The sequence below is a fragment of the Paramormyrops kingsleyae genome, chromosome 3 (genome assembly GCF_048594095.1).
Source record: "Paramormyrops kingsleyae isolate MSU_618 chromosome 3, PKINGS_0.4, whole genome shotgun sequence".
Taxonomy (NCBI): domain Eukaryota; kingdom Metazoa; phylum Chordata; class Actinopteri; order Osteoglossiformes; family Mormyridae; genus Paramormyrops; species Paramormyrops kingsleyae.
The window spans coordinates 13,641,212-13,662,316 of NC_132799.1; the positions used below are offsets into that span (position 1 = coordinate 13,641,212).

The following is a 21,105-nucleotide window of genomic DNA, read 5'->3' on the forward strand; positions in this document are numbered from 1 at the left end:
AAATGGAGTTTTAAACCCCTCTAAGGTACGAAATTACTCCAAACAGTATGTTAGGGTACTGCTTACTACAAAGTGTGATTTCTGGTAAGAGACATACATTGCTGCTGAAATTTTCAAATTTTTACTCCTCTGGGGTACATTTGCAGCTAATAATTTAATTTGGTATCTAGCCTGTGCGCTTTTTGTGTGTTTTGGATTAAATGTTATAATTGTTCATTTTTTAAAGGTGTTTATGGCAGTGATTTGACTCGTATTTCGCCATTGACATATGTGGAATCAATTTTACTGCTATTGACAGTCTGTGCTTTTGTCACACAGAGGCTGTGTATTGCACAGACTCTATTGTTGACCTTACAGCAACAGAGAGGATCCTTCTGCAAATGTTGGGGGTTGCAGAGCCAGGTCCAACACCCGACAGAGATTGTTACCCAAAGACCTCCATTTTTGGGTAACAGTCCTGCAGACACACCATTAACAATGGCAAGTGCACTGTACAAAATTGCTTTATGATCTATTTGAATTAAATTATTTTAGATTGATTTTGGAAATGTTTATTTTTTTCCCTAGTCTAAATAATAAAGTTTCACGGTGTATTTAAGTTTATATTTCATACCAATTATATTTCTAAGTGAATTACTATTAACTTAATTACAAAGATTTTTAAAATACTTTTTACAGGTCTTTCTATAAGAATCTATTATTTTTTCAGTGTGCAGAGGATGGTGGACTTCCACTGCAAGACATTGAGGAGCTGAAGAACATTGAAATGCAGTTGCGAAATGTTGACTTTAAGAACAAACTGGTATGATTATGGTTTTAGAAAACTACCTTATACATAGCTAATACATGGATACTAAGAAATATAATATATACTTATATCATATTATATATATATATACACACTACCCAAATGTATGTAATAAATTTTGTATGACCAAACATCTGTTGTCACCTCCAGGTTTCCAAACTGTCACTGGCTGGGGTCAAACACTAAAGAAAACAGTCTGGAAGATCTGTGGAAAGGTGTTTGCTCCCCAGTTGGCAGTTCATTTAAACTGGTGTGGCAGAGGGGACAAAACACCGATGAGGAATACAAACATCATAGATGTGATTATCCGTAAGTAAAACTAATGTTTAAGCAAAAGTAAAATTTGACCTTTCAGGATAAAGTTTTTATCCTAAAGGTTTAAACACAATATGGATTTAACCTCCCCATGCACGTTACATAATTCTTTCCCATAGTTTTCATTGGTTTTAATGCCCAAAGTTGCTTTTTTCAGACTGCAGATAAAAAGTGAACAATCACAACGTAAAGAAATAACAATAAACTCACCTGTTCATGATTGACATTTCCATTTAATAAGGTCTAATGTAAGTGAATTGTGTCTGTTCTGTTTTTTAGAGTCTGCATTACGAAACCCACTGGTGTCTAGTCCAAATGAGGCTGAAGCTGAAACGACCATCAAAGAATGGCTCGGGACAGGCTGACCAGGCCTGTCCGATAGCTCTTTTTCTTCAGTTTTTTAATTTTTCTGTATTTTTTATTTTTGTAACGTGTGCATTTTATATATATATATATTTTTTTTTTTTAAATATAACCTCTTAACGAACATCTTTGTATTTTTTATATATATTATAAATAAATATATATTAGTATCAATACGTGTTCAACACTAAAGCAAACTTTGAAATAATTAAGAACATAAGAACTATACAAACGAGAGGAGGCCATTCGGCCCATCGAGCTCGCTTGGGGAGAACTTAACTAATAGCTCAGAGTTGTTAAAATCTTATCTAGCTCTGATTTAAAGGAACCCAAGGATTCAGCTTGCACTACGTTATCAGGAAGACTATTCCATACTCTGACTACACGCTGTGTAAAGAAGTGCCAGTTTGAAATGTTCTCCCGCTAATTTCCACCTATGGCCACGAGCTCTTGTATTTGAACTAATGCTGAAGTAACTATTCGGTTGAACAGCATCCAAACCTGTTAGAATTATTGGCAATCGTAGGATAATAAGAGGGTCGGGGAATCATCGCGGAGTTCCAGTTAGACGTATTGTTTTCCTCGCTGTTGAGACGGAAAACGTCGCGATTACATCGCCTGGACTGAGCTGTTTCATCACCGCTACGTAGTGCCAATGTGCAAACGACTGAAATGCTACAAGATACCGATCGACCTTTCAAAAAACATATCAGCGACATATCGCCGACATACTTGTGCTGACTGGCCGGGTAATTAACCCATCTGTAATTGCATCTCTAACAATATTAAATTCTCTTTGTGAACATGAAAGTTTAAAAGTGGATAGAAACTTGTAGTGCATGAAAGAACCATTTGAACTGAAAAGTTGTCTGACTGTGAGAATATCATCATTAAACCATTGTAGATAGAACAGAGATTTGTTTTTGAAAGCCAACATGTGGAACTTATTCCAAATAAAGTAATCATGAGGAGAAAAATTGTGTTTGTGAATTGAAGACCAAGACAACAACAGCTGTTTATAGAACTGTAAAAGTTTAAGAGGAAGTTTTTCTGGTTTGTAATCACATAGTATGATAGTAACAAGAATTTTAAGCCACCAACTTGAGAGAAAATATAAGCAGGAATATGGTTCCAAATGTAGGTATGATTGCGTAGAAACTGTTTTTATCCAATTGATTTTAAAGGTATTATTTAGACTATCAAAAGCTAGAAAATTAAGACCACCTTTATCATAGCTATTCATAACAGCGGATTTTTAATGTAATGGATTTTGTTTTTCCATAAAAAGTTAGTGTCTACTAATTTACATATATAAGCCTACTAACCTAGACAAACCTTTTTTGCAAAGAAAAGAACGGGCAAATCTCTCTGAAGCCACTGGTTTAGTATTTTTTTCGTCTTTTCAATGAGAGGTTGAAAATGAACCTCACATCTTTTGTAATGTTAATTCCTAAATAGGTATACAGATTCTTTTACAGGGATTTCAACGGGCACCTACACTGACGTTGGCGTTGAGGGGGCGGAGTTACGCGGCGACGCTCAGCGGAAGCGTGGCTGTTGGGGGCGGGGTTACGCGGCGACGTGCAGCGGAAGCCAGTCCATGCTGCTCTGACTTTGGTCTGAAACATGTCCGTCCTATAATTCGTTACTATTAGCAGTTTCTCAGTATGTTTCTTCCATTTTTGCGAACGGTTGTGTCACGTCAATGTTGCCGACCTACCTTGAAGGGTATACCGCTGCAGGTAAATACGTATAATTCTATATATGTCTGCTTTATTTGAAATTTCCGTCTATCGTGTCGTAAATGAAGATGCTACTTTTACTACATTATACGGCACTAGCTCTCAACAGATTCCATTCTTTTCCCGCGCTAAGACGCATTGATTTAATTCCAAAACCACTGTTTCGTTGACTGACATAGTTGCGTCTCTGGTGTCAGCCCATGTTATATTATCGAACTTGGAGTGGGTAGCAGATCAGCCCGCTGCGATAGGCTGATGCTGGCTCTGTTTTGGCAGCGTCTTCTTCAAAGGGGACGCTCCTCTGTGACAGCCCAGGTTCTGCCAACGGCTGCTTCGGTGCCCAACGCAGCCACTAATCGCATTGTCGGGAGATGGCTGGTGGGTTGCAGCGGCCTGGTGGTTGGAGCCGTGGTCCTTGGTGGAGTCACCAGGTTAGTTTTGAATTTTCCCATCTACATTCCCCGTGTTTAGTACCACTGTTTATCAACTCGTGTTTTACCGTGCTGCTTGACTGATGTAGGGAGGTGTCATTGAACATAAATCTGCTTATCTACTGTGCTTGCTCCTGTCACCAGGCTGACCGAATCCGGTCTGTCCATGGTGGACTGGCACCTGGTGAAAGAGATGAAGCCCCCACAGACAAATGCCGAGTGGGAGGCAGAGTTCCAGAAGTACCAGCAGTACCCAGAGTTTAAAATGTGAGTGGAGAATGTGAAAATTATCCTCTCTTAGCTCCCAAGTCTGTACTCATTACACCTGTGCATGGATAACAGCAAAGCTGTGGTCTACATCAGGGTTCTTCAACTCTGGACCTCGATTCCAAATCCAGGCCATGTTTTCAGTTCCCCCAGGTAGTTGTTTAATAATTACTGATTCTGATTGGTCAGAGGCTTCACACCTGACTGACAGGTAAAGGAAGGCTGGAAAACCAGCAGTGTTCGGACCTCGAGGACCATGAGTTGAATAACCCTGGTCTACATGGAGTAAGTACACAGAGAGGGTGGTCAGCTGGTCCTTGTCTTTGTGCAGACTGAACCATGACATGACCCTATCAGAGTTCAAGGCTATCTTCTACATGGAGTGGGGACATCGGATGTGGGGCCGGCTGGTGGGGCTGGCCTACATCCTGCCCATGGTGTATTTCTGGAGGAGGGGCTACTTCACACGCTCTATGAAGGGCTGCGTGCTGGGCCTCTCTGGTCTGGTCACATTCCAGGTATGGCTGGGCGTCCCGTTGGCGTGGTGGGGGCAGCAGCTGTGCATGAGTTCCAGTGAACCAGACCTGCTCTGTGCTTGTGGATTGTCGGCAAACGGTGTTAGTTAATTTAAATAGCTGCTCACTGGGTTTTAACACTGGACACGGAGAGAGGTTATTCCAGTTAACTAGCAATGAAGTGGCCTGACAGGGTGTGACACACCTGCTCCTGTCAGGCAGGAGGGTCCTACTGATCGTGGTGTTCGCCGACATCCAGGGCCTGCTGGGCTGGTACATGGTGAAGAGTGGCTTGGAGGATAAACCAGAGTCCTACGATGTGCCACGTGTGAGCCAGTACCGGCTAGCGGCTCACCTGGGCTCGGCGCTCCTGCTGTACTGTGCCAGTCTCTGGACAGGGCTGTCCCTGATGCTGCCCGCGCAGAAGGTACCTCCCCTCCCCTCCGCCCCATTCATTCTGAGGCCTGGTCATCCACACTTGTAAATCTAAAACCTAACACTGATGTCTGTCCCGCTCCTGGAAGCTGCCAGACTCGCGCCATCTTACCACGCTCCGTCGGCTTGCCCGTGGGACAGGAGGGCTGGTCTTCCTCACAGCCCTATCAGGTGAGGAGGTTCTGGAAACTCATGGGAATCCGCATGGTGGTGCCTGAGCCTGCATCCCTCTTGCTGGTCTTTTACTTCTGTGTCTGGATTAACCAGCCATGATTCTCCAGTCAGTGTTAAATATTTGACATTTAATTGTAAAATGTGACAGCTATAGCTAACCTGTCGCTGCTGAACCAAATGCCTATGAACCAAAGGCAGTGGTCATCTTGCACCGGTTAGTGACTGACAGTGCCACCGTTTCCAGGGGCATTTGTGGCTGGCCTGGATGCTGGCCTGGTCTACAACTCCTTCCCCAAGATGGCTGATCGCTGGATCCCCGACGACCTGCTGGCCTTCTCCCCCACGCTCAGGAACTTCTTTGAGAACCCCACCACCGTGCAGTTTGACCACCGTGTCTTGGTCAGTGTCTGGCTTCTGCAGCCCTCGAACACCGGGAGGGGAGGCTGTTGACCAGAAGGTGTCTCTGTGTTTGGTTGTAGGGCATCGCCACGGTGACAGCCATTACGGGTCTCTACTTATTCTCCAGGAAGCTGCTGCTGCCCCGAAGGGCTAAGATGGCCCTCAGCTGCCTGCTGGCCGTGGCCTACGCCCAGGTGGGTTTGCACAAATGCCCCATTGGGAAGATTTGATTACAGCAGTGCTGTGCCGTATAATTGTTAAAGGGGGCTCACGTGTGCACTCTGCCCAACGTGTTCTCAGGTTGGCTTGGGCATCAGCACTCTGCTCCTGTATGTGCCCACACCTTTGGCAGTGACTCACCAGTCCGGCTCGCTGGCATTGCTGACGCTGGCCATCTGGGTCCTTGCTGAGCTGCGCAGGGTGGTCAAGTGAATGCCTGACTCGCCCTTGGTGCTGGGCTGCCACCGACTGCTGTGACCAGGATGGACCCACCCCCCCATTCTTGTTTTCAGCCATTTTCCTCACATAATGAATCACTCCACCTTTGGTATTTAAATTGCCATCTCAGATCCTTCTTCAGTCTGTTAACTGCAGCTGGGTGTGGAACACCTCTATCCATGCAGGACTTATTCTGAAATAAGGGCCACGGGCGCAGTGCTTTTATGACGGGTGGTGATGATTTCAGTCGGGGGGTGGGATCTCCCCGTTGTCTTGGGCCCTCAGATCTAACATTTAGCCCATCAATCTGACTGCAGCTCCGTCCTCTCAGGCCTAGTAAAGGTTTTCAGAGACTACAGTTAGAAATCTGTATAAACACTGCTGAAGAGCTAAATTATTACTTATTCTGTGAACGTGAGAAATAAAAAATTTGCACTTAGAATTTTGCACATGTTACTTTTCCTGCTCTTGTATTAAATAAACTAATGAAAACAAAACAGTTCCAGTAAGAAAAAATATATAGATCTGCTGCTAATGCTGCTTGGACTCCTAATAATAGGACCTTTCTGTAAACAATCTCTGACCCTGAAACAGGCAGGTAATTCACTTACAGCTCAGCAGAGGAATCAATATTTTTCGCACCACGAATGTAAGGTTTTCCTCGAGTTTCATGTATTTGCCGTTTGTGGGCGTATACACAGTCGCCTTGGGCCACTTCTGATTGGTAAGAATGACTGTCACACAAGGAGGACGGCATAGATTTGTAAAACTCTCATGGCAATTTTAAACCCTGGGTCGGACTTGCTATATGCTGCATACCCTAAATCACAGCCCTTCATCAACAATCATGTTGTTTCAAATCGCAATTTCGATTTGAAATTGATGAATCGTTCAGTCCTAGCACGACAGAGAGCAGCTTGCCTCTAAGGGACACAGTCACGCAGAAGCATAGCAGCTGTGATTTTATTTTTATATCTGTACAAAATATGGCCAAGAAACACCAAGCATCCTCTTAGGCTCATTGGACACAGTAAATGCAGCTGGCCTTTGTCTAGCTTACATGCAGATATATACAGGGGCCACTTTTGGTCAGTCGTGAAGTTAGTTAGCAAGCATTTGGCGTACCTTCCCCTGTGCTAATACAGAAAAAAGCGGTGACTGTTTACCTGTCTTACTTGGTTAGATGGGTTTTCCAAAATCTCAAAAACAGCACGATGAACAGTGCCCTCTGGCTTGGACCTGATCCCTAAATAAGAAGCCGTTTGTGATCCAGAGTGTGTCTGACTGGACCTCGCAGCTTGCCCCCTAACCCCAGAACACCACCCTTAGGGCGGGCTGCAGGATAAGCTGTCACTTCCACACAAACGGTCCTTCACTCACTACGAGAGTCTTGCCGTCTGAATGCATGGCCCTTACACAGACACCAATCCCATGGCCAAAAAAGGGTGACTCCCATCTCGCACATTATGGCGGTCCCGTACGGGTTAGAGTTAGGAATAACGTGCAGTTTTGACACATCTGGACCAGACCATAGAGGTGAATCCTTCATCGTCCCCTGGGCCTCTTACATAAGAATCTGGGGTGAAAAGGTCAATGCGCTGCACCATGGTGTGTGATCACAAACAGCATGCAATTCAGGGTAAGCTGGGAATTCCTTATCGGAGATAATTTATAGCGCTGTTTGCTGCTGATTGATACTTCTGCACTGGGGTCCTGCTGCCAGGCCAGCATTCCTAACATGGACAGGTATCAGAAAGAAAAGAGAATCCCACACACAAGAGCGTTTCCCAACTGCTGGCCTCGGCTCGCCTGTCTCTCTGGCGATGAGATGAACTGAATGGAAAAATGCCCTTGACCCATGGAAGGGGGGGAGGGGGTTCTAGCTATGGCTGTATGAGGTGCTGTGGGTCAGTCCGTATGCATGGGGCTCGCCTGCCCACATGCTTCAGCCATCGCCATGGTGACGGGATCTAGATGATGCTGTCGAAAAGCTGCATAGACTGCATGATGTTGTCATCCTAAAGAGTGGGGGACACAGAGACAGGCAAAAGTGAGAGGGGCCCCCAACGAGGAGGGTCCGAAAGGACAATGCATAATCAGTCTAAAACAGCAGGGCCCCAAGCTCCGAGCGTCTACCTTCCGGCACGACTCGATGAACTCCTCGATGGTTACTACTCCGTCATTATTGCGGTCCATTTTCTGAGAGGGAAACATACCAAAGTGTCACAGGTTATTCTCGGTGAAACCGGCAAAGAGCTTTCGAGGCACCATGCGCAAAGCATCAGCGGCGGTTTGAATATCTATAAAAACCGAAGGGAGAAGCAACGCAAGAGCTATGGCACAGTGCGGCCACGAGGGACAACCTTACAGGCCCTACCAGAGATTTTCAGTGTCTGTGTGGGCAGCAGGCTCTCACCTTAAAGAAACTCTCCACGTGCTCCCTGGGGGTGTCCGCATGCAAACAGGGGTAGGTATACTTCCCCATCATGTCATAGATGGACCTCATGACGTACATCATCTCCTGTGAAGTGGCAGCACACCAGTAAACCCACGGTCCCAACTGAACCCAGACTAACCCCCGGGCCGCCACGTGTGTGTGTGTCTGCTTGCGAGGAAAGGTACCTCTTTGGTGATGCAGCCATCTTTATCGAGATCATACAGGTTGAAAGCCCAGCCGAGACGGTCGTTGATAGATCCTCTAAGGATAATGGACAGGCCTGTGACAAAGTCCTGGGAGAGAGAAGACAGAACAGCAGGGATATCCGCTTAGGAGGAGCCACAAATGCAATCACACAAGCATGATGAACTATGGCAATAAAACTGCAACGCCTTCTGAAAAGGTCTCACCTCAAAACTGACGGACCCATTCTTGTTAGTGTCAAAGGCTTCAAACAGGAAGTGTGCATATGTACTGGAATCTAGAAGAAAGGAGCATATTGTCCATATAATGCAAGAAATAAGCCAAGAAATCACTGAGTACAAAGAGCCCAAGCAACATAACTAGAGTAGTTCTTCCCCATTCCTGGCAATTATGCTTATTCACAAGTCAATGTGATATTTTCCGCCCATCAGAAGGTGGCGCTGCATAGCATTGCGGCATCTTGCTCATTCCCATCTGGAGGCTGGAGCACACAGGCTGGGCTACAGCAGCCACAGCTGGTTCAGGGGACACTCACCACCCTGGGGGAAGAACTGGGAGTAGATGAGCTTGAAGGTGTCCTCGTTGACCACTCCGCTGGGACACTCCTGCGGGGCACATGGCACAAGGTCACACTCCCTGGAAACGCCATCATCGCTTCTGCGGAATTGCGCAGCTAAGGGAGGCGGTGAAAGTGCGGAGGAGACGCTCACATTCTTGAAGCCCCGGTAGAGGACTTGAAGCTCCTTCTTGGTGAACCTCGTCAGCTCCTGCAGCTTCTCTAGATCCTCAGGTCGGTGGCACACGGTGGAGAGCTCAAAGTCGTCCTCAAGGCTGTCTGTGGGGGCAGGAGAGCACCTTAACACACCATCAAAGAGTCTCACCATGTTGTCTAAGACACTAGGTCACGTTTACAGAGGAACCATCGGGAGGCATCATGACATCCGGTCATTAGGCCATTAGCAAACCCTGTTGACACTTCCTCCCCTAGTCCGGCCGCAATCATAGCCACAACTGTGAACGTCCAGCATAAGTGAGCTTGGTTTCTTCTAATTTATCATCCTTTAGATGTGAAATACAATGCTGTGGTCCGAACTACAAGAGAATTACATTACTAAAAACTACACTTTGGCCATCGGGGCAGTCAAGCTTTTGTTAAACTATGACACATCACAATAACCATCACATAACCATCTGTAAAACTACAGAGGCAAGAGGTAGACTTGTCCTGATGGTTTTCTGAGCCAGCCTGCTCCCTTTTAGTGGTCTGCTCTTCAGCCACATGTACCGTAAGCAAATGACTAAAAGAACTTGCCCATGACCACAGAAGCACATTTCTACTTCAAAATGGCACTTGCCCGATACATCACATTTGATCACTTATTTTTTTACTAAAAGGGTAAGGCAGTGTTTCCCAACCCAGTCCTCAGGGAACCCCAGACAGTCCACATTTTTGCTCCCTCCCAGCTCCCAGCCAATCAGGAACACCGAATATCTGGTACAAGTGCGCTGGGAGCTGAGACGAAGCAAAAACGTGGACTGTCCAGGGTTCCCCGAGGACTGAGTTGGGAAACACTGAAGTAAGGCATGAACTTGGAGATCACGAGGGAGTAAATGAAGTGCCAAAATGAAGTTTGGGGTGGGGCCGAGTGCACAAGCTTGATCTTCTTATCTGGGCTGTAGTAACATTAATACTGCCATGATAACCAATGTCCCCAACAACTTGTATCCAACTACTCAGTTAACACTGCCGGACCTCCCCTGGGCCACTGCCCCGGCCACCTTTAAAACACCCACCCAGATGTGGTCATTCAAAGCACCTTTACTTCCCATCACACCTTTCACCAGCGATGCTCATTGGCCCCCGCACACTATCAATCTAACACAAGTGGGCACCTGTATGGTGCGCTCTATAAACTGGGGAGGGAGGAAGTGTGCAGGAGTGAACCAGAGACAGACGAGGGAAAGGAAGCAGAGAAACACTTGCATTGACTGACTGTGGGGGTGGAACTGGGCCTGCAGCAGGGCAGCAGTTTGAGGAATCTCTGCTTTATGGCTTTTTTGCTTTGGCTGGAGGGTGGATGACCTGCAAGTCACCAACCACAGCAGAGAAGTTAGAAAAGATCGGGAGCAGGAGCAAGCAGGAGCAAGCAGGAGCAAGCAGGAGCAAGCAGCACTCACACATGCCTGGACACTGGGAGGCAGGAGGACAGCACAGACCTGCACAGCACAGACATACGCAGCCCAGCCTTTACACAAGCCCCCTTTGAGGCATCATGGAGACCCGACACAGACATGCATCAGAGAAAGAACAAGTGCAGCAGCGGGCGGGGAAAGCAGGACATGCAGCAGAAAGAGATGTTTGCCATCCCGGCTTTCAACATGTTATAATCAGCAATGGAGGCCACCGGCTGAGGAATGCAAACCGAATCAAGAACGGAATCAAAGGCTGTTCGGGAAGTACAACACCGTGTACCCTCGGTGGAGAGTGACCTCAGTCAGCTGACCCACTTCAGTATATCTACTCTGAGAAAAATGGCAAACTGCAGAAGCTGCTTTGGTTTACGACCGTGTTTCTGGAATCGGGCTGGTGTCTAATGAGGACAAACGGGGACAAACCAAGCAGCACCAATACCTTTTTTTTTTCCTATTAAAACCATGAACCCAGTCATGGCAAGCGTGAGGAATTGCACTCCAGCTGTGTGATGATATCACAGAAGCACCAACATCACATGACTCTCTGTGGCTCTTCCATGACGATGTGTGCTCTCCTCCAGTTACAGAAAGCAAAAGCGCTACTCACAGACTCCCACTGAGAGGGGTGCTGCACCCCAGCTTCAAAGTCAGCATCCCTGAGGGACTGAAAGATACACAAAGTGCCCAGCAGGGTGGTCATGCTGCCTCTTTAATCTGTGAATGTTAATAAACCCAACAGGTTTCTGATTCCTCCGGGACTCGACCCGGAGGCCCAGCCATGCAGCATGTTTTCTTGCAAACAGTAGATTTTTTTGTGTGTGTGTGTGTGTGTGTGTGTGTGTTCGGTCCATCACTGCATATCCAGTTACACCTAAAACATATGATTGGAAATAGACCTCGGACACAAAAACAGACAAAATCAATTGCCGCGTCTCTTTTCCTGGGAAAATCCCGTTATCTGGGTGTAATCTAGTTAAGATCAGATTCCGCACAATAAGAGCAACAGAACGGGCATGCCGAAAATAGGGTGGATCAAGTCACAGTCTAGTCGCATTCACTGATTACGCCGCTTTCTGGCTGTACCTGGCTGGGGGGGGGGGGGGGGGCTCGGCCCATTGCCCGGCTTCACATGCACAGGCATGTCCCGCATATGGCTGTCTGCCTAGCCGCCCACCGGCCGCTCGCTGTCCCCAAATCCATGTCCCTACCTCCCCAGGGCCTCACAGCTCTCCTTGGAGAAGAGAGCACTTCCTCTGGGCCGACTTTTCTGAAGGTCTGTCTCTCCGCTGACTGTGGCTATCAGCAAACCGGAGACCCAACATTGTGTTGGTGGTAAGATGGACAGAACAACATTTTAAAAGTCACAATATGGGTTTAAGGCTGGTTTAAAAAGCTGAAAGGAAGATAGTGAAATGCTGTGGAGTCGTATGAACTTCTGCAGCCGGGAGTGAGCGGGTGAGGGAAGGAGCAGAACCACGGTGATGACGCTGACCAAGCTGGACTAAGCGTCCCCTGGGGTGGAGGACAGAAAGCCGCTCTGAGTGCCTCCTGACTCCGGGATCACACTGCAACACCCTCAGGCCTCACACACATACACACATTAGGTATCTATATTGTGGGGACTCTCCATTCATTCCTATGGGCATATCCCTAATCCCAACTGAAAACCTTAACCCATACCCAGCCCAAACCTTAACATTAATCAAATAAAATTGTAGTCACGGGTTTTTATAAAATTGAATTTCCCCTTGTGGGGACTGAAAAAAATATCCACACATACTGTAGTCAGAATAACAGGTTTTTATCACATTGTGGGGACATTTGGTCTACACAATCTATTATATATATGGTCTCTCTCTCTCTCTCTCTCTCTCACACACACACACACACACACACAGCCCTTAGGCTGTCATTCACCTTCACATGAACATGTCACACCGAGCATCTGTTTCCCTACTGGATGACCCGGCCGGCTGCCCACTGGGACGGGACAGAAACCTCCCCCAAACCACCCGGAAAGGTTAACCGCACAAACTCAAATCCACGTCATGAGTGTGGCAGCGTATTAAAACCCCCCCCGTGAAAGAGTCAATCTCCCACAAAGTCCTGTGAGTCCCGGAGCACCCGGCACCCTCTAAAGGCAACACACACACACACACACACACACACACAAAGAGGAAGAACTACCAAAAACACACTGACACGCAGAAACATGGAGTGTGTTACAAAATGCTGCTGCGGTGTTCTGCATGGGCATTAAGTACCAGCTTTGAAAACCTTCCACATTCCTACGGGTTTAAGACATTACACAACATTATTATGCAAGCATTTTTGCTGGTGGAGATCTCATCCATATAATCACATTGATGGATCATTAAAGAAATAAGACAAAATGCACTGCAGGGACCCAAACAGCAGGGGGCACCGAAGTAGCAGTGTTACCACTTGGTGGACATCCAACAGCCCCATTGAAACTTGGAACAGAAGCAGCCTCTGTGTGCTCCGGCTTTTTGAAGGGCTCACCAAACCCAGATACCCAGCACCTAGGGGCAGCGAGACAGGGCACCACCCCGGACCACAACTCACAGGCTTCCAGCAGGTTTACATTCTTCTATATGCCCCCTCAGGACTTTCTGGTCCTTCATCCTTGTCAGGTCATTACTTTTTCCTCACAACTTTTAATCCCTTATGATGTTAGCCACCGTTATAGTTTAATTCAGTTTAGATCAACCTAATTTGCCTTTTGCTAAATCACTGTTTGTAAAAATAAGACTATTAGAGTCATATATGATTGATGATTCAGCCTAAGTATGTATCGAGGATGTGTCCTGCTGGCCAGAGCGTCCAGTGCAGGCCTAGTAGAGATCACATGACCTATGGACCTGAGTCACATGTTTAGCACCAAGCCCTCTGTTCATGGGGATGCTTAGAGCTGGGGGACATCCTTGCTGGTCCACTGGGGGGCACAAAGCGGCTACCCCACAACCACTGCCCTTCACTGGCAGCAATCTCAGTGTGAGACAAAGCTAAGGACGGGTCATGTGGGGGAATGACAACCACAAAGCACGCCGCATGCTTTCCACTCAGCCTGGGCGCTAATATGTCACGTCCACCATGCGAATGCCACTTTACAACAATTATAAATACGTGCCTCAAGACAGCAGGGAATGATGGGAGACTGGCAGCCACTGGACGGAAGCACTGGCCCAGGAAGCAGCCGCAGGCGAGCGCAGTGACACGACGCGGCAGCGGCTGATGGTCCGAGTGCTGTAAGCTATAAAAGCACCAACACCCTTTGGACCGTCCTGCTAGCAGACGCCTTGGTGCTCAGCTCTGTAACTTACACTCACACACAGTAATAAATTATTCACGACACAATCCCTCTGTACCCTGATACCCCCCCCCCCCCATACAGGCTGGCCTCGGACCACAGGAGCCCACTGCAGGGGCACAGGGCTCTCCCAGACGTGGCTATTCCGCTCACCGCGACAGACACCGGGGCAATACCTGTAATGGAGCCTCGCACGTCGTTATCGTGCCATCAGTGCACCACTGGCTGCAAGACCAGAAACCCGAAACCTCTCGCTGGTCCACTTTAAGACCGTCTATCAAATTCGAAATCCCCATACATCACCATCGGTAATCAGCAATTAGGAGTCTGCAGTGTCCTCCCAACCCAACTCTCCTCAACGCAGACTTCCTTCCAAACTGCAGCACATCTATCACAACTGCAGACGAGAAGATGCCCAGAACCAGACAGACGTGCAGCTGGATGAGTCTCTCGCCTATAGGCACGAGTGGCTCTCACAGGACTGAAAACGGGCACCGAAATGATGTTACCTTCCCCTCCTACGGGTTCGAAGAGTCCGAACTGCTCCAGCACCTTGACGAAGAGCGCGGCGACCACCAGCACCGCGATGATCTCCAGGCCATCCAGGGTCATCATGTTAGGGCGGTCACATCGCGGGCGACAACATGGCTCTTCACCCGGGGCTCACGGACGGATCGAACCAAATCACCACCAGCTCTTGCCTCGCCTGGGCCCCCCCTAAGTTCGAGTCCCCCACGGGCCAGCAGGGGTGCAGCCGGAGAAGGTGCTGGGGAGTTCCTGCATGTGGGTGTGGCCCCGAGGGCAACCAAGCCGAGAGCCACAGCTGCTCGCCGGGGCTAAAAGCCAGCAACTCTGGACTGAGGCAATCCAGCATGAACGGGAAGGAGGGAGGGGGAGTCAGTGATAGAGGGAGCAGGAGGCAGAACGGGAGAGAGGGAAAGAGAGGGGGGCGGAGTGTCGTACCGGCCCGTGGACGCCACCTCCGTTTAGGTGGTCAGTTCCGGCTCCTTGGTCACGGGGTGCAGATTTCACACGTCTCACATGGCTGCTGCAGCTCACTTGCGAAAAGGCTTCTCATGTGCAAGGCAGAGAGGCACTTTCGCTTCTGCGGGAGTTTCCTGCACCAAGCTCTCGTTAGGGGTGCCACACAGCACTCTCAGCAGAGGATGCACTCCTATTCTCACTGCTAATGCCCTGGGGGTCACACGCTGGCGTGATTTCCACAGCTACTGAACTTTTCTTGTTATACTAACTGAGGAAGAGAGGCAGCTTCTATCATGACCATGACACAGTCAAATACACAACAACAGTGTCACACTGCTCTTTCCAAAGCCAGGAAACATCAATTACACTATGTGGGCACTTTCCTTAATCTCCACAACAAATGCAGTACCTGTCTTGCCACAGAATGCAGTGTCTCTCTCCCCTGGGGTGGTTCCAATATGATCAGAAGGCTACAAACTGAAGAATGAGTGAGCAAAACTGATTTTCAAAGTTTTTTTTCCCAGATTCCCAACCACTACATGTCTTTTTCAGTGCTGGAAGTCACTGATACAGCAGGAGACTAAGTAACTGCCCGCCTCAGGCAGTGAAGCGTTCAGTGCCAAGTCCCCTGATTCTCCTCTGGCCGTCATCTTTTCTCTCCTCTGTGAAACACTCTTCCGTCCTCAGCTGACAAAATTCCCCAACATCACAGCGTCACTGTAACGCGTAGGTGTGGTTTGCCACTAAGAGGAACAATCTGAATTCCAGATCCACTGCTGCCCAGTGGGGTACCGTCACTCGTCACTCCTCTCGGCCTTCAGTTTCTCAAGTTCCTTCAGTCACATGCTGGAGATGGACAAGGTCCATCAATACACATGCATAGGAGACATTCTGCTGCACAGATTATAGCTGTAGGGCCCAATGAGCATCCCATCCTGGCTGTACCCTAGTCCTGTGCCCCGTGTTGCCTTGGAAAGACTCCACCCCTGTGTGACTCTGCACTGGTTGGAAGATGGATGCATTTCGGCAATCTGGACTGTGAAGTTCTTTGCGAACAACACATAGAGAAATCACTCTATTGAATAACAAAGCCACATACAGAGGGGAGGAGGGGGTGTGTCTGTATATATGTTGGCCATATATGCACTAATATAGCCACATATACTTAGTGCCCCAGAAGGCTACCATAGAGTCAGCTTCACCTTCTCAGTTTTCCCGAATAGCACTCCAGGGATCCCCACAGCCCTCATTATTGATTTTTCCAAACTGCCAGCCATTTCAGCATCACTGGCAGGGAGTTAGCGGACCGTTTACACAGCTCTAATCATGCAAGGCCCTCCGGCCAATGAGGATGCAGCAAGTGCTCAGAACTTGGGGAAAACCCTATGAAGGTTCCCTCAGCAGGCAGGGCCCTTACAAAGCCTAGGGTTAGAGTGAGGTTATGGATAGGTCTGTCCAACGGTCTGGGGCACCCTCACGATGCTGTGCAGCAGACCCTTATCCCTGACCACCATGACTAGCACAGGGTTCTGTGGAGGGGGGGGGGGGCATCAAACTAAAGCTGAGGAGGCAGACACAGCCCAGGCCATGCCACCACCCAATGAGGTTTGCAAAAGTATCAAAAGTACATAAAAGTATCAATTATATTGTGTATTAAATGGTTTCAATAGAAATTTTTCATGGTATCGATTCTACAGCCTGCACTTTTAGTTCACTCTGACCACTGAGGTTCATAGGCTACCATTCCTACACCTGAGTAGGAAAGCATCAGAGCTTTCACCATTGTACTTAAAATCTATAAACAATGCAGCCGGAGTGGCGGCTGGAAATACTTTGAGACAAATGAAGGTGCTGAAGCACAGGACATATGCAAGGCAGGTTTGTATGCAAGCTGTGCCACTGCAGAATACTGACAAAGGGGGCGAACGCCACAAATTCAGCTAAATATCGAAAGGACTGACATAAAGTGCAATACAAAGAGTCCTGAGAGATGGGTATCTTATTTCTGAATTAATGAAATATTAATCTGTATAAGCCTGTTACGGTTTTCAGTAGAGTAGCGACGTACATTTTTCATATAGGTTAAAACGTTTTTTGTAGTCGGTTAAAGATTTCCGCAATAAGACAATGGTCTGCGGTTATTTTTACCTTTGGGTTGCGTTTGGCTCCATACAATTTTATGAGGTCCTGCTGATTAACGTGGATCATTTGGATACAAACTTTGAGTCGTGCAGTGATTAGCAGTGTTTGTGCTTTGAGGCACAAGATAAAGAAGATATGTAATCTGTTCTATTATGCATTGTTACATGTCGTATATATGAACGGCATTACAATGCGATTACAATGGCTAGTACTGAACTTTAGCCTCAGGACCTCAGTCATGTCATGACCCTATTTTTTTTGTTTATATCTGTTTACTTGGTTGTTGAGGTCTATTTCATCAATATATATATATACACACACACATCCATCCATCCAGTTAAACCCAGTATGTTTTTGGACCACGGGAGGAAACCAGAGCACCCAGAGGACCCTCACACCGATACAGCTTCATGTAAATCCCCAAGTAACACCCAGTCACTGTCCTAGTTGTTTGCTACTGATGTCCAGAACTAAAGAAAAGTCTGAAGTCTGCAAAACTGTGCACATCTTGCACCCTGTTCTGCCCGAAGAGCCGCATCTGCCTCTGAGTACCAGGTCTCACACTCACCACACCTGAGGAGTCTGAAGGAGAAGGGCAGGAAGACCATAAGAGCAAGGATGAGGAGCATCTGCGGGTCGTGGAGTAGTTCCGGCATCTCGGCCAGATCCATGACGGACGTGGACGCGTGTGGGAGTTCGCCTTGGCGTCTGACAGCACCCTGCCTCTGGTACAGCATGCCTGCCACGCGGGGAAGCCCTCATCGGTCTGCCCCCACCCCCAAGCCCCAGCTGTTCGCTGCTTGTTTTCATTTTCTTACCCTCTTTGTTGGCCCCAGAATAGGCCGAGCGCCGTCTACTAAACACACCATTGTGCTGCTGATGCCTATCGCTGCGGCTGAGCAGCAGTCACATTATCGTCATCACACCTCTGACAGTGCGTCCCGTCCACCTCCTGGCCGCGGCCATCTTCCAAATGCAGGTACAGCCCACGCAGCATAACAGGGGAACTCACCCCTGACATCAGGACGTCTGCTTACCAAATATTACATCAAATACAGCGATGACAGGACACCCCCAGTCCTCTCCGTGAACAGGCCTTCGGCAGACGGCTAAATGGCTCACGGGAGAACCTCAAAAACAGAGTCCATCAGCTCCTGCTGACTTAAAGGTAAAACTAAGAAGGATTCAGGCATACTGAGGACATAAAGAATGATGGCTGAGGTAAGCAGAATAACTGATGAGGAAAAACCACACATGGCTGATCCGGGGGTTTACAATAGTGTTTCCCTGTCGGGTCCTCGGGGACCCAGGGGTCCTTCCCGGGAGCTCTGCTGAAATAGCTGCTATGGACTGATGAAAGCCCGTGCTACTGGGATAAGAAATTCAGTACATTCACCTGAGAGCCACTCGGGGGCAGTTTAAAAGTTTAAAAGTTTTTCATAACTGAAACGTAAATCATATCTGCGTATAATTTTTGTACAGGCAAAGTGATTCGTTGCCTAAGTTTTATCAATTTAACAGTATTCGCAAAAGTTACTCCAATTACTTATTTATGGTTTAGTATGTAATGCTAAGGCCAGCTGAAGCGTGGGTGTAGTAAAGGTTACCGCTGTGCTGCTGGTGACAGCACTCATGCTCACAATGACAGACATTCATAAAAGAAAGAGAGTTATGGGATCCAGTCTGATGTGCCGAGTGTCAGGGCAACAGAACAGGGCAAAGGAGTCGTCCCATGCCGACGTTAATGTCTCTGCTCAGCTCCTCTCAGCCTCCTCTCTGCACCTCCCTTAACAAACGCTCTGCTCAGCCATGCTAACTCCTCAACCGACAGCATCAGAGATGTCAATACAGACAGCAGCACTGCATCACCACACACATCTGCTTTCAGGCTTTTTCTGCAGCAGAGTAAATAGCGTGTTGAGCGGCACCAGCATGAGCTCACTGCCTGCCACTCTGCTGCTCCACAGCTGCCCAGGGGGCCCCGGCTTCCCGGGCAAATAAGCCATAATTAAGGGGGGAACTTAACACCAAAGTCGCTCCTAACTTCCCTTCGTCTTTGTGAAGTTTCCGAAGACGGAGGCCCCTCGTGTGAGATGACGCAGCCCGTCACCGCCCCCCCATCTCCCTGCTTCCTTCTTTCTCTTCCCTTCCTTCCCTCCCTCTGGCTCTCTCTCACTCACCCCCTCTTGGTTGGCTCCTGTATTTTCCTGGATGGCGTGAATTACAGGTGACTATGCTCAGCTCGGAATTTGACAAGTCCGTCACATCTTCTCCCCCATAGAGAGCTGAAACATCAGGATACCAAAGAGATTCCACTGATCCATCAGCCCCCAATAAAACCCATTTTGGGATGTCAGGGTCTTTTCAGTTTTACCAAAAAAAAAAAAAAACTTTAAAGAAAGGAGTTTATTACAGATGCTCCACGCTTTGCGATGTTTCGACTTGCGATGGTGCGATACTGATGTACATACAGTAATCAGCTTTGAATCTTGGCCTGTTCCTGGGCTGGTGATACGCTGTACGATATTTTCTACTGATGCTGGGAGATGGCAATATCCACATAGCCATGCTTTAAGTCTAGTGATCGCGAGCATAAACATCTCATATAGTGTTTAACAACGTATTAGTGTTTTTTTTCGTGCAACCAAATAAATTTGCATTCCGTTATTTACTTTTCGATTACTGCTATTTAATAAGTTACTGTAATCATTTATTTACTTTTTCAGTGACAATAGATTTTTTAAATTATTCATCATATATTCGGCTTACAATAATTTTCTACTTACGATGGATACATCAGAATGTGACCGCATCGTAAGTCAAGGATCACCTGTGCATTTTTTAATTTGCGTTAGATTAATAAGGTTGCGTTTCAGTGGCAGACATTAAGTATTAACCACCAGCATTTCACCAGCAAGAATTCAAAAAGATTGGAACTTTAACATAAAATATAATGAAGCATTTACTGCCACCTAGTGGGTACAAACAGATACTGCAGAATATTCAAAATTCAAAAAGGCATCAAACATATTTTATATTTTTTACATATTTTTTCTCTTTTAAGAGAAAACATCTCTTAAAAGAGAAACCAACTGTGGATGATAGAGCCAACCGGAGATGAGAGCTCCGACCACGGGTGAGAGAGCTGAAACAAGTCAATCTGAGCTGTGTATCTATGCACTGATACGTGTTATCCTTCCTGTGCTGTTAGGGTCGGCTCCGACCCATTTTTAAGTTTAAAATGCATAAAAGCAGCACATATATTTATGCATACTCTTAAAACAAAAGGCTCCATATTGAACCTTTAAGGTTGCTCAGTACAAACTTCGTAGTACACTTCGTAGTGCGCATTTTGAAGTGTACACTTCGTAGTGTGCGCTTTGAAATGTACACTTTGCAGTAAACTTCGTAGTGCGCACTTCGTAGTGCGCACTTCAAAGTGCACACTACGAAGTTTGTACTGAGCATGCCCTATCAAGTGCACACAGCAAAGTGTAGACTACAAAGTGCGCACTCGATAGGGCATACTCACTAGGGTTACAGTTGGATTAGAGTGCACACTACGAAGTACACTACGAGGGACTGAGTATGCCCTATTGAGTGCACACAACTGGAAAGGACTGAGTATGCCCTTTCCAGTGCGCACTTACTAGTAGGTCTACTTGTTGTGTGCACTCGATACGGCATACTCAGTAGGGTTACAGTTGGATTAGAGTATGCACTACGAAGTACACTACAAGGGACTGAGTATGCCCTTTCCAGTGCACACTTTGTAGTGCGCACTTCGTAGTCTACACTTTGCTGTGTGCACTTGATAGGCCATGCTCAGTACAAACTTCGTAGTACACTTCGTAGTGCGCATTTTGAAGTGTGCACTTCGTAGTGTGCACTTTGAAATGTACACTTTGCAGTAAACTTCGTAGTACA

At 47.3% G+C, this 21,105-nt stretch overlaps 2 protein-coding genes across 5 annotated transcripts in view; one reads left to right on the forward strand and one right to left on the reverse strand.

Moving 5' to 3' along the window:
• Positions 1-1,990: 1,990 nt before the first annotated feature.
• cox15 (cytochrome c oxidase assembly homolog 15 (yeast)) lies at positions 1,991-6,329 on the forward strand. Its single transcript, XM_023822521.2, has 9 exons — positions 1,991-3,228; positions 3,505-3,659; positions 3,804-3,926; positions 4,258-4,444; positions 4,701-4,868; positions 4,966-5,047; positions 5,295-5,449; positions 5,530-5,643; positions 5,750-6,329. The coding sequence occupies exons 1-9, from the start codon at positions 3,154-3,156 to the stop codon at positions 5,879-5,881; spliced, it is 1,191 nt and encodes a 396-aa protein (XP_023678289.1). The 5' UTR covers positions 1,991-3,153; the 3' UTR covers positions 5,882-6,329.
• Positions 6,330-6,852: 523 nt separating this feature from the next.
• LOC111849548 (A-type potassium channel modulatory protein KCNIP2) overlaps positions 6,853-21,105 on the reverse strand; it is a 29,594-nt gene continuing 15,341 nt past the window's right edge. For 2 of the 4 annotated variants that reach the window (XM_023822514.2, XM_023822513.2), the window contains 7 exons: positions 9,239-9,363; positions 9,064-9,133; positions 8,735-8,805; positions 8,510-8,617; positions 8,304-8,408; positions 8,024-8,086; positions 6,853-7,905 (listed from right to left, as the gene is read on the reverse strand). In XM_023822514.2, the coding sequence (XP_023678282.1) occupies positions 7,858-7,905; positions 8,024-8,086; positions 8,304-8,408; positions 8,510-8,617; positions 8,735-8,805; positions 9,064-9,133; positions 9,239-9,363 (590 nt within the window). In that variant the 3' untranslated portion in view covers positions 6,853-7,857. Of the gene's footprint in view, positions 7,906-8,023; positions 8,087-8,303; positions 8,409-8,509; positions 8,618-8,734; positions 8,806-9,063; positions 9,134-9,238; positions 9,364-10,508; positions 10,612-14,561; positions 15,080-21,105 lie in introns of those variants that run through there. The other 2 variants (XM_072709654.1, XM_023822512.2) reach the window with 2 other exon arrangements.

Coding starts and splice junctions, on each gene's coding strand:
- cox15 (XM_023822521.2), top strand. CDS start 3,154: ATGTTTCTTCCATTTTTGCGAACGGTTGTGTCACGTCAATGTTGCCGA. Junction 3,660..3,803: donor GTCCTTGGTGGAGTCACCAG/GTTAGTTTTGAA, acceptor TCCTGTCACCAG/GCTGACCGAATCCGGTCTGT. Junction 3,927..4,257: donor CAGTACCCAGAGTTTAAAAT/GTGAGTGGAGAA, acceptor GTCTTTGTGCAG/ACTGAACCATGACATGACCC.